At 39.5% G+C, this 12,932-nt stretch overlaps 3 protein-coding genes across 3 annotated transcripts; 2 read left to right on the top strand and 1 right to left on the bottom strand.

Annotated features, from left to right (window-relative positions):
- Positions 1–265: 265 nt before the first annotated feature.
- On the bottom strand, positions 266–2,008 carry GCK72_010639 (uncharacterized protein; the record flags this gene model as incomplete). The annotated part of the gene is made up of 4 exons (XM_003110925.2): positions 266–470; positions 524–1,249; positions 1,300–1,757; positions 1,805–2,008. The coding sequence occupies 4 exons, from the start codon at positions 2,006–2,008 to the stop codon at positions 266–268; spliced, it is 1,593 nt and encodes a 530-aa protein (XP_003110973.2).
- Positions 2,009–3,351: 1,343 nt separating this feature from the next.
- On the top strand, positions 3,352–5,231 carry GCK72_010638 (uncharacterized protein; the record flags this gene model as incomplete). Its single annotated transcript, XM_003110711.2, has 6 exons — positions 3,352–3,488; positions 3,536–3,599; positions 3,647–3,781; positions 3,855–4,027; positions 4,076–4,791; positions 4,837–5,231. The coding sequence occupies 6 exons, from the start codon at positions 3,352–3,354 to the stop codon at positions 5,229–5,231; spliced, it is 1,620 nt and encodes a 539-aa protein (XP_003110759.2).
- Positions 5,232–5,949: 718 nt separating this feature from the next.
- GCK72_010637 (uncharacterized protein) lies at positions 5,950–8,245 on the top strand (the record flags this gene model as incomplete). The annotated part of the gene is made up of 4 exons (XM_053727969.1): positions 5,950–6,021; positions 6,079–7,674; positions 7,725–7,986; positions 8,055–8,245. 4 exons carry the CDS (start codon positions 5,950–5,952, stop codon positions 8,243–8,245), a joined length of 2,121 nt encoding a protein of 706 aa, XP_053587546.1.
- Positions 8,246–12,932: the final 4,687 nt, after the last annotated feature.

Raw genomic sequence — 12,932 nt, 5'->3', positions numbered from 1 at the left:
GTAATTCTTCCCTTATCAAATTGAAATATTCTCGGCTATCAACCTTTTTTTTCATCTTGTTTCCTGTCAGCATGAAATTAAAAGTGATTCATTAAACTCGTTCCAATTAACGTAAATAGAAATAAATCAAAACAAAAGAAACTTTGGAATCATATGGCACCAAGAATTCACATCACAAGACAAGAGTTGGGTTACTCGCAATTTAAGGGAAAAGGCACATTATGCTACAGAATAAACTAAATTATATACAAAACATCTAATTGAGCTACTCGAATTTAATTCCTTGGGCAAGTGGAAGCTCCTTGCTGTAGTTGATGGTGCACGTAGAACGTCTCATGTATTGTCTCCACGAGTCAGATCCAGATTCACGACCACCTCCAGTTTCTTTCTCTCCTCCGAATGCACCTCCGATTTCGGCTCCGGATGTTGGAATGTTCACGTTGACAATTCCGCAGTCACTTCCCTTTGGTCTGAAAATAAAACGCATTTTGATTTATACGAATGAATATTGTCATTTTCTTACCCCATCCACTTGAACACATTTTGAATGTTGCTGGTGAAGAGAGAAGAACTCAACCCTTGATCAACTTCATTATTGATAGCAATAGCTTCCTCGAGATTCGAGAACTTCAAAGCGTAAAGAATTGGAGCGAAAGTTTCACGAAGAACAACTGGGTCATCATGTTTCAAACCAGTGACGATTGTCGGGAGAACGTAATTTCCTTCTCTTTCGAGAACTTTACCTCCGTATTCAATCTTTCCTCCGGAGGCGATAGCTTCAGCAATAGAAGCCTTGTATTTTCCAACAGCTTGTTGATTGTGAAGTGGACCAATGATAGTGTTAGAATCCAACGGACATCCGATTCTAGATTCGAATTGAGCGTATGCTTTCTTGAGTCTTTCAACAACTTGATCATAAACCTTATCATGAATGATCAGTCTTCTGGTAGTTGTGCATCTTTGTCCAGCAGTTCCGACGGCCGCGAAAACAGTAGCTGGAACAACCATGTTCAAGTCAGCATCCTCGTTAACGATGATAGCATTGTTTCCACCCAGTTCAAGAAGAAGTTTTCCGAAGCGTGCTTGAACTTGTTGTCCAACAATCTTTCCAATCTCAGATGATCCTGTGAAAGAAACGAGATTGACTCTTTTGTCCTTCACGAGAGCTTGTCCGACATCTCCTTCTCCACATACAAGAGAGCAAAGTGCCGGGTTGACGTTATTGGCAACAAGAACCTTCTCGACAAGTCTGAAAAAAGAGGTAGGATCAACTAAATGAAAATACTAATTCTGACTCACTTGGTAACAGCAATAGCGGTCAACGGAGTAGAAGGAGCTGGTTTCCAGACAACAGAGTTTCCAGTGACGAGAGCCAAAGCATTATTCCAGCCATAAACAGCGCATGGGAAATTGAAGGCAGAGATGACTCCGACGACTCCGAGAGGATTCCATTGTTCGAGAAGAGCGTGTCCTGGACGTTCAGAAGGGAAGATCTTGCCTTCGAGAGATCTGGACAACCCAGTAGCATAATCGCAAATGTCAACATATTCTTGAACTTCTCCGACTCCTTCAGCTGAGATTTTTCCCATCTCAAGTGAGACGAGTTTTCCAAGGTTTTGAAGTTGAGTTCGAAGTTTGTCTCCGATTTGACGGACGATCTCTCCGCGCCTCGGTGCTGGAACTTCACACCAATCGTTGTATGCTTTGCGAGCTTCAGTGATGGCGATTTCGTAGTCTTTCACGTTTCCATTTTGTACCTAGAACTTGAAGGGGTTTTAAAGATGATGAGAAAAGTCATTTTTACATTTGCAATTGGAGAATTGTTGGCTGGAGCAAAAGACTGCACAGTTTGTCCATTAGCAGCCCATTTTCCATGAAACACTCCTGCGTTGTTCTCCTTGATTCCCAGCTCTTTCAGGAACGCATACTTCGAATCGTTGATGAGAAGTTGGGATGCCATTCTACGCTGCAACGTGGCAACCATTCCTTTGTTCAAGAATCTGTTCATCTGGAAACGGAGGGGAAGATTGTTAGAAAAATGAAACAAAAAAGATGCAACTGAATTGAAGGCAGCACACGAGGTTAGTGGTCAAAAAACAAGAATGAAAAGAAGAAAATGGGAAGGGAAGGGATGGGATGAGAGAGAATGGGCGGAGTGAAATGTGGTTAGATTGTTTATGGCGACGAAAAGTGAGTTGATTGGGCTATCAATCAAGGACATATTACTTATCGATATCAGCAATCCGAGTGACTAAATTTAGGGCATGTTACAAGACAAATGATTTACTGTTCCCCGTTCAATCTTTTTATGGCTCTTCTCTTTTTTTACAGCGTAATATTGACAACAAAAATATCTATGAAACAATCGTCTCATTATTGAGATGTCAAGATAGTTTCATCTTATTACGACCACGTGGTCTCTTGACCGATTATCTCCGTTTTTGTCCAAAAGTAAGGCGTGCAGACGATAGATACCGATTCGAATCGATGATGATGATGATGATATAAGAAAAGTAGAAACAGAACGATTAACAGTTTTACTTAATGAAGAAGATAGGGTTTCGTATCTTCAAGTGTGAGGGTGGTTCGAAAAGATTGCACAACATCAGCGTGTAACGCTTTTATTATAATTGAAAGTCAGAAAAAAGATTAAAAATACAGGTGGATGTTTAGATCTTATAAAACGATAAAACAAAAGTCAAGACACGGTTCGAGGTTTAGAGCTCTCCGAAAACTAGTAATGCCAGCGAAAACTAGTAATGTCAGCAGCATCATAATGGATGGAAGAAATAAAATAATCATCTATGAAACCTAACGGTGGAAAATAATTTGTCTGAAAGCGTAACTTAAGTCCAAGTACTTGGAAAGCTTTCCTATAGTAGATCGCTCAAAACAATATTACTGAATTTGAAGTCATAGCAATTTTTTAAGGGAAATAAAGTTAGAAAAATTGAACAAATGTTACTTAAGTGCACTTTATAAAGTATTTTTTAAAAAAAAACTTATTTAGAATTCGGAAAAATATTTTTTAAACTGCCGCGTAAATTCTTCCGAAAAGCGTAGAATGTCTCTTCGTGGCGAGATATCGACGGCAAAATTGCGTGCGCCTTTAAACAAAAATTTATTTTCTAGAATGAATTCAAAAAGAATTCTCGTTTTCAAGGATTTCAAGTGAGAATTTCTAGAATACTGAACTGAATTAGTGGAGACAGCTTTTAAGAAGTTCATCGATACTTCGAAAGATCGATAATTTCTTAAAACTCTTCAATTCGTCAAATTCATTACCCGTCTCATTCGTCTAAATTTGTGTGGAGCTATTTATTCAATAAGAAAATTATTTTTCTAGGTAATATGTCTTCTATCCAATGCCTGAACCCTAAGGCGGAATTGGCCAGACATGCGGCCGCGCTCGAACTCAACATCAGCGGAGCTCGCGGACTCCAAGACGTTATGCGATCAAACCTTGGACCAAAAGGTACACTCAAAATGTAAGTTTATCTTCAAGATTTTCAAAATATAAGTAGTCACATTTTAGGCTCGTTTCCGGAGCTGGAGATATCAAGTTGACCAAGGACGGAAATGTTTTGCTTCACGAAATGGTAAGCTATCATTTAACCTTCAAGATTAGTGAATTCAATGGTTTCAGGCTATTCAACATCCAACAGCTTCAATGATTGCCAAAGCTTCTACCGCCCAAGATGATGTTACTGGAGATGGAACCACATCCACTGTTCTTCTGATTGGGGAACTTCTGAAACAAGCCGAATCTCTAGTTCTCGAGGTAAAGCACGCTTTGATAAGAATAGTTGGCATTGATACTCCTCATAACTAAACTCGTGATGACTATTTTTCAGGGACTCCATCCACGACTTGTTACCGAAGGTTTCGAATGGGCTAACACTAAAACTCTTGAATTCTTGGAGAAGTTCAAGAAGGAAGTTCCAGTAGAACGTGATCTCCTTGTCGAAGTTTGCCGCACAGCTCTCCGCACCAAACTTCATCAAAAGCTTGCTGATCATATCACAGAGTAATTTTTTAAAATAAATAATGCTTTTACCCCATGTTCCATTTTCAGATGTGTTGTGGACGCTGTTCTCGCAATTCAACGCGATGGGGAAGAGCCTGATCTTCATATGATTGAGAAGATGGAAATGCACCATGACAGTGATATGGATACGAACCTCGTTCGTGGATTGGTTTTGGATCACGGGTCACGTCATCCAGATATGCCAAAACACGTCAAAGATGCTTACATTCTCACCTGCAACGTTTCTTTGGAATACGAGAAAACTGAGGTCAACTCTGGACTGTTCTACAAGACTGCCAAAGAACGCGAGGCTCTTCTAGCTGCTGAGCGTGAATTCATCACTCGTCGAGTTCACAAGATCATTGAGTTGAAGAAGAAAGTTGTCGACAACTCACCGGACGGCAAAAACAAGGGATTCGTTGTTATTAACCAGAAAGGAATCGACCCTCCATCTCTCGATTTGTTGGCTGCCGAAGGAATTCTTGCTCTTCGTCGAGCTAAACGACGAAACATGGAACGTCTTCAGTTAGCAGTCGGAGGAGAAGCAGTTAACTCCGTAGACGACTTGTCTCCAGAAGATCTCGGATACGCTGGACTTGTCTACGAACATTCGCTCGGAGAGGAAAAATATACTTTCATCGAAGAGTGTCGTGCTCCTAAATCTGTCACCCTTCTCATCAAGGGACCTAACAAGCATACTATTACCCAAATCAAGGATGCTATTCATGATGGTCTCCGTGCTGTTTTCAACACAATCGTCGACAGTAAGCAGTAATTGAATAGTGCTTTTAAAATTTCATTAATTTCAGAAGCTGTACTTCCTGGTGCAGCTGCTTTCGAAATCGCCGCCTATGTGATGCTTAAAAAGGAAGTTGAAACTTTGAAAGGAAGAGCTAAGCTCGGTGCTGATGCCTTTGCCCAAGCCTTGCTTGTCATTCCAAAAACCTTAGCTGTGAATGGAGGATATGATGCCCAGGAGACACTTGTTAAATTGATTGAGGAGAAGACTGCTGCTGGACCAGATCTTGCCATCGGACTTGATCTTGAAACGGGAGAGGCAGTTGAGCCACAAGGAATCTGGGACAACGTGACCGTGAAGAAGAACAGTATTTCATCGGCAACAGTACTCGCTTGCAATCTTTTGCTCGTTGACGAGGTTATGCGCGCCGGAATGACCAATTTGAAGACACCTCAACCAGAATAACTTTTTCCTTTACTACCTTCTTTATCCCCCAGTGTGTCCGATTCTATGATCTATTGCCGTGCCCGATAATATCCTCTGACCGTCCAACAAGCCCGAATAAGCTTAACCTTACCGTTTGTTTTATAGCTTTCTTCAAGCGATAATCAACAAAGATCGATCTGTTTTCTTTAATTGTCGTTTTTAATTCTTCATACCCACAATTTTCATCAAAAAATTTTGCTTTTACTGTGAAAAAAATAAAGTTTGGCCAAGGATTTTCAAAAAAAATTTTCGCGCCCAAAACACTTTAGTGCATTTGTGAACTAAAGTGTTTTGGGCGCGAAAATTTTTTTTGAAAATCCTTGGCCAAACTTTATTTTTTTCACAGTATTTGAGAATTTTGTTGATTTTTCATGCACGTTTATTTTTGCGCAATAAAGGCTTTCTGCTTTTCAATGAATATCACATATTTTATCGTCGTAGTTTTCTCCCGATTCTCTATATTTCAAGAAGAGAATCGTTTCGAAAAAACTCTGTCTTCATGAAGAGATCTTCAACAAATACTTCGTGGCCTAGTAGCAGCAATGACGGCCGCATGTTGCAGAATGTCTCGGCCAGCAGAACACATTTTCGAAAGAAATCTCTTAAACTTATATTGCATTCCTTTTCAGTGTATTTTTTCTGAACAAATTTATTTCATTTAAATATTAATTGTTGTTATATTTAAAATTACAGACGAATGGCTGCCGAACCACCGTCACTCGAAGAACTTCTCGAAAAGAAGAAACAAGAAGAAAATGAATTAGCAAAGGTATTTGGGAGTTTTTTATATTCTGGCTTTTCAGTATTAAAACAACCTGATTTTCAGCCGAAATTTCTGTCTAAAGCGGAACGAGCTGCACTGGCTTTGAAAAGAAGAGAAGAAGAGGTTGCGAAAATTCGTGAAGCTCAAAAGCAAGCTGAAGACGCTAGAAAGAATTGGGGTCGAGCTGAAAAACCGGCAGACGATAGAAAAGAACGAGATAATGGAAGACTGGATCGTGGCGGTGATAGAGGAATGGATCGGGGCGGTGATCGAGACAGAGACAGGGACCGTGATCGTAGACGTGACCGTCGGGATAGGAGCAGATCTCCTCGAGACAGAAGAAGAAGCAGAAGCCGGGATCGTGATGGAAGACGTCGAGACCGAAGTCGCAGTAAGGATCGAAGAGACCGGAAAGATGATCGGAAGAGAGACAGAAATGATGATAGTGATCAGGAAGATGATACTGGAAAAATGGCAGATGCAGTGAAAGACAGATATCTTGGGAAGCAGAAAGAGAAAAAGAAGAGAGGAAGAAGACTCCATGAGAAGAAGTTTGTGTTCGATTGGGATGCAGGAGAAGATACTTCGCAAGATTATAACAAATTATATCAAAGTCGACACGAAATTCAATTCTTTGGAAGAGGATCTGTAGCTGGCATGGATGTGAATGCACAGAAAAAAGAGAAGAATTCATTCTACCAAGAAATGATGGAACATCGAAGAACTGAAGATGAAAAAGAACAAGAAAAGTCTCGTCTTGAGAAGGAATTGAAGAAAGAAAAGAAGGTGGCTCACGATGATCGACACTGGAGAATGAAGGAATTATCTGAGATGACTGACAGAGATTGGCGTATTTTCCGAGAGGATTTCAATATTTCAATTAAAGGAGGCAGAGTTCCACGTCCTCTTCGTAATTGGGAGGAAGCTGGTTTCCCATCCGAAGTATATCAAGCAGTCAAAGAAATCGGCTACATGGAACCAACTCCAATTCAAAGACAAGCTATTCCTATCGGACTTCAAAATCGTGATGTGATTGGAGTCGCTGAAACTGGATCTGGTAAAACTGCTGCATTCTTGTTACCACTTTTGGTTTGGATCACAAGTCTTCCAAAAATGGAACGCCAAGAGCATCGTGATCTCGGTCCATATGCTATTATTATGGCACCAACAAGAGAACTAGCTCAACAAATTGAAGAAGAAACCAACAAATTTGGAAAACTTCTTGATATCAAAACTGTCTCTGTTATTGGAGGAGCCAGCAGAGAAGAGCAAGGAATGAAACTTCGTATGGGAGTGGAAGTTGTCATTGCAACACCCGGACGTCTTCTAGATGTGCTTGAGAATCGATATCTCCTTCTTAATCAGTGCACGTATGTTATTCTCGACGAGGCTGATCGTATGCTTGACATGGGTTTTGAACCAGACGTACAAAAAGTTCTTGAGTACTTGCCAGCTTCGAATATGAAGAAGGATACTGATGAATTTGATAACGAAGAAGCATTGATGAAAGGTTTTCAAACAAGACAAAAGTACCGTCAAACTGTTATGTTCACTGCAACAATGTCACCAGCTATTGAAAGACTTGCACGTCAGTATTTGAGAAGACCTGCTGTTGTTCATATTGGATCTGCTGGTAAACCAACTGAAAGAGTTGAACAAGTATGTTTTTTTGCTTATTTTATTTTTGTATCATTCTATTCAATTTTCAGATCGTCTACATGGTTACATCAGAGCGCAAAAAGAAGAAGTTGATTGATATTCTTATGGTTGAAACAGATCGTCCAATCATCATTTTTGTCAATCAGAAGAGAGGAGCAGACGTGTTGGCTAAAGGACTCGTGAGCGTCAATCCTGAATTCAGGGCCAGCGTTCTTCACGGAGGAAAAGGCCAAGAAGCAAGAGAATACGCTTTACAATCACTTAAAAGTGGAGAATCGAAGATTCTTGTGGCTACTGATGTGGCTGGAAGAGGTATAGATTGTTCCAATATTATAACTTCAATATGTGTATTCTGATTGGCTAAATATTCTTCTTTTCAGGTATCGATATCAAGGACGTCGCATTGGTTATCAACTACGATATGGCCAAAACGATTGAGGATTACACTCACAGAATTGGAAGAACTGGTACGTATCTTTGGGTAAAGTTTTCTGCACTCTTTCGATTTTTAGAAATGATTTCCTTTATAATTATGATCATCTTCTTCATTCCACTCAGATACTTATTTTAATCAACATCTTCTCCTCGTAAGCTCCTAATTAGACGTTGTGTCACTCTATTGGCCCCTCTTCTTCATTTTACATTAGAAATATTTCATATCTGCATACCACGAACATATACGAATTCTCTCGTGCCTACCACACCAATGACGCCTTCCGTCGTCGTCTTGACAACATTGAGGGGCGTATTCTCGCAAGAAAGAGAAAGAAGGAATTGACTCATCTAGTTTTGCAGCTGCCCTTTTTCGTATCATTGGAAATATGTGCACATTGTCTTCTGGTTGCCTTCATTTCTTCTTATCCTCTTTCATTTCTTTCATGCGGAAAGTACACTTCGTTGGTTTCAACATGATCATATTCTCCCGGTTTGGCACGAATATGTTTAAAAATGTCGTTGTCAATATATAGCACCTCTTCAGAATCTTCACTCGTTTTTCTGTCAATTTGTGTGCATATGCATGTGCGCATTTTGTTGTCATTCCGAGTCTCCACTGCTCCTATTTTTTGCTCTCTTTTTCTTTTTTCCATCAATTTTCTGCTCACACGCAGAGCATACAAAAAGAGATCTGGCGCTTCTTTTTTTGCGGAGTGTCGAAGTGGGAAACTTGAACTCATGATTTGAAAAAAATATGGAAAAGGTTCTTCTGGAAAATGTAGGCATCAACTATTATTTAGACACTATGTATACCTCTGGGTTACTTTGTCTAATCTCTCAATCCATTCACTCAGTGCAATATATCTATGTCGAATTTACGAGTCTTTTCTGTTTTATCTTGATTGATTTCACTTGAAAATGACATTGAAAAGGACAAGAACACGAAATTCAATTCGGTGGGATTGGTTTTTTCTCGAAGCATTCACTCAGTCTAGATTTCTTCTACGTCTCATTTCCGAACTGATTCAAGTCTGTGTCAAGAACTCAGAACCTGTGTTCGAGTCAAAAATAGCTTCTTCTTCTTCTAGTCTTGCATAGAATTTGACGAGACATTTCGTTTTAGTCGTCCAATGGAAAAAAGAAATCCAATTCCAATTACCGAAACGGATGGTGATTTCTTCAATTTGAAAGATGAGAATTTTCGATTTGACTTCAACCACGCCGGTTTTTCCGTCAGGATTCGTCATTTTATTGCACTGGACCACGATCATTTTTCCCAACACTGGAAACGCCAAAAAGACTCATTTGTCAGTCGAAAAGAGAGAAGAACGATGGAGAATAATGGAAAGGAGCTTCTCGTTTTTTTTTGTTTTTAGAGTGAAAACAGAAAATTCTTATGGATATAGACAAAGAAGAGGAGCACGTGGTCCCTTCGCTTTCCTCTCTATTCCAATGTTGCATTCTCCATCACGTTGTAAGAGGAGACAGACCATGAAGGAGAGCAATATGGAAGGCACATTTTCAACTTTGAGCCTCTCTCCTTCCTCATTTTTTTCTTTTTTTGTCGCGTTTTTCTTTTTTTTTTCTCCTTTTCTTTTTCTTCTTCTGCCTGCTTCTACTTCGAAACTCGATTTTTTTCTCACGAACTCTATGTGTCTAAGTTTCTCTCTGTATTCATGCTTTTCCGACTGAAAGTGCCGGACTCTTTCTCAGTTTCTCTCGTCATCTCAGTCTCCGTCATCGTTTGCGTCGTTGTCGTCGTCGTGTTGCTCAAAATGCACATGGAGCAAGCACAAAAAAGCTCACTCCTTCTTCTTCTTCTTTTTTCTTCTCCCTCTGCCTGTCGGTAGGCATTGAAGAAACCCGAAGCGACACGTGCATACGAGGAGCCAGTCAGCTAAAGATAAATGGATTCGTGGATAGAAAGAGAATTACAGAAACGAAGGAAGTGGAAGGACTTAAAACTTACCATTTTCCGTTCTTTCTCATTTTCTCTCTTATCATTTTAAATCCTTTTTGCAAGGTCACTGATTATGAGATTATTCCAATGAACTCGATTTTATTTGTTGAGGATACTTGTAATTAAAATGTGGATTCAAAGATAATATTCTGAATTGGAGATGTATTTTGTGCTCCATACTCAGAGTATATTCTAAATTTCATCCCCAACTGCTCATATTCGTTTATTAGATTGAGCACCTGGTTCTCTTGTTTTTTTCTTAATGTAATCCCCTCTTGTAAACGCCTTCTGGCGTGAATATCAGGTGTAGACAGTCTCTGTGTGCAAACATAGTCCACTTACAATGGAGATCTCCCGTAAAAGTAATTTCCGTTTTCTTTGTCCTTCTTCAAAGTCTTCATCTCATCAATTTAAGGGTGTCTCATTCTCGAACGCACCCATTGGAGGCGTTCTGGTTTGGCCAAGGCGGCCTATAATTATTTGGGTAAAAGATGAGGAGGAACCCATATGCCTGATAATAATAGACTGAATTGTGGGGGTGTATCTCTTTCCACGAGGCACCGCACCCTCTTATTCCACCCATTTCCACCCAAACTACCGACACCATCATCATCATCATCTCCTTCTTCTTCTTTCTAATTGGGTATCCCATCATCTCATACCATAGTAAACGAAGACGCTTCTTTCTCTTCTTTTTTGTTTCGATTACTGAAGCAATAATTCATTTTCAGTTGAATAATTAGAGAAACGTGAGAACAATTTTTTCACAGTGATGATATATTTCAATAATTTATTCATTGAATAATTGCATTTCTGTTTTAGTTTGTGCTTACTATAGGTATAGTTGTTCCTACGAAATTGATAAAATATTAGATTTGGATACTAGAGAAACGTTGATCTGAATTAATTTGAAGTTCGTCTGCAACCTCTTTTTGAAAACTCACAATATCCTATAGACCCACTTATTTTTCTTCGTCCATTTTTTATAGTTCGTTATTCTGTTTTGTTTTTGTGTCCCCACTCGCCACGCGTTCCCTGCTTCGAGATGAGTCATGGCCTTTTCAAGATGTCTTCTTTTCTCTTTTTCAGTAAACAAACATTCTGTGCTCTATCTTGAATTTTGCTTTTAGTTTCAGTTTTTTCTAGCTGAGATGTTAGAAGAACACAAAAAAGAAAAATTACTGCTTTTGTAAGTTTTTTTTCGCTGTTCGAAAATGATATGTCCTTCGTGTTTACGTATTCGATGACGGCTGAAAGTACAAAAAAGACGAGACATGAAAGAAAGAAAGAACACATAAATTTCTCTTCGCATGCAAACAGCGGAGTACAGTAATCCCGGTAGATCGGAAAATTTTAGACTTTGAAAGGTCGGTCTCGCACTCCTTTCAATCGGAAAACATTTTTATTCAGGAGCCCAATACATACCGGTGGCGAGAGTTTGTTCTCATAAACACACACGAGAGACTCCTCGTTTGCCCCTGTATTTGAACAGCATTTGTCGCGTGTGTTGCCTGCGCCACGCAGTCTTCATCATCTCTCTCACTTTCGTTTTGCGGTCTTTCTTGTGCTCTTTTTAACCCCTCATCTACCTCTATGAGAGGACCTCACAACCAATAGTTCGAGTTGTTACTCGGCGACAATGACCGCCGAAACACAGACAAGAGTGAGGGTGCATAACACAAACATTCGTGGTGGAGTACGAATAATGCAAGTCTATCAGATACTGCACCCGCCGTGAATTTATAAAGATAAGTCACTCAGCACTGCGTGGAGACAACCTTTGAAAAGCGGGACTTGTTTCATTGGTCTTTCTCTCCTGGAGCATATTGACAAAACGTTGCATATGCTTTCGTGATCTCGGAGAGCAACAGACCCTCACTAGAACACCCGTTTTAATTTTTTGAGTTATTATTACGGAAGTACACTTAGAATCTATGTATCTAATATTGGAGCCAAAGATCTTCACGTCTGAAACGAAATTCAAGTTGCAACTTGAAATTGAAAATCTATGAAATTTGCACTAACAAGGATTGCAAAAACAGTCCCACAATCTCGGAAGTCAAATTTCAATCGACCTGGATCTGAAATTTAGAAATTCCCCTACTTTTTATTTTTTCAAAATAGGTTTTGTTTCGAACTGTTTTCTCTTTTTCCCTATCTTTTCTCAATTCTCAAGAGTTTGACTGCCACACATATGTATTTTTCTACGGAAAAAAATCTTCACCTGTTGCTGCCACGGAGTACCTACTTCTTCTTCTTCTTCTTTTTTCTTCTTCTTTCTCCTTTCCGTCGCGTGTGTTTGAATAGTGTTCTTTTGTGAGTGTCTTTTCTCCTATGTTGTCTGTGTGTGTTTCAAATATTGGCCAAAGTCTTCTTTCGACTGCTCTTTTCTACGGTTTTCCTGTGCTGCTCTTTTTGCGGTGCCTTTCTTTTTGCCAAACGACGCGTCAATGGTTGCCGTCGTCGTTGCAGTCTTCGACGTCCTTTTGTTCCTTCCGTTTGTCCTTTTTATGCTTTTTTCCGCAATTTTTAGTAACTTTATGGACTTTTTTGGTCTAAAGCTTTTTTCTAAACATTACGGATGAACATTATGAAAACTTCCAAATTTTTTAACTTGAAGACTTCTAGATACTTGGTAGGAATCATGACTGAAAGGTTATTTAGAATAATTCAAACTGAACTGATAAGTGCTTTGTGTAAAAAAGAAAATGTGATCGAAGTTGTCTATCGTTGAGTCCAAACAGGTAACATGATACTTGTCTAGCTTCGAGCTTCACTTCGGTTCCCTTAGCATTTTTACCAAACATGCAATCGTACGCGACGATTGGCTGATTCCAATCTTTCTTCTTCAGAGACATCATTT

The sequence above is a fragment of the Caenorhabditis remanei genome, chromosome III (assembly GCF_010183535.1).
Source record: "Caenorhabditis remanei strain PX506 chromosome III, whole genome shotgun sequence".
Taxonomy (NCBI): domain Eukaryota; kingdom Metazoa; phylum Nematoda; class Chromadorea; order Rhabditida; family Rhabditidae; genus Caenorhabditis; species Caenorhabditis remanei.
The sequence above is the reverse complement of the archived record's forward strand: the minus strand, read 5'-3'. Positions and strand labels throughout refer to the sequence as shown.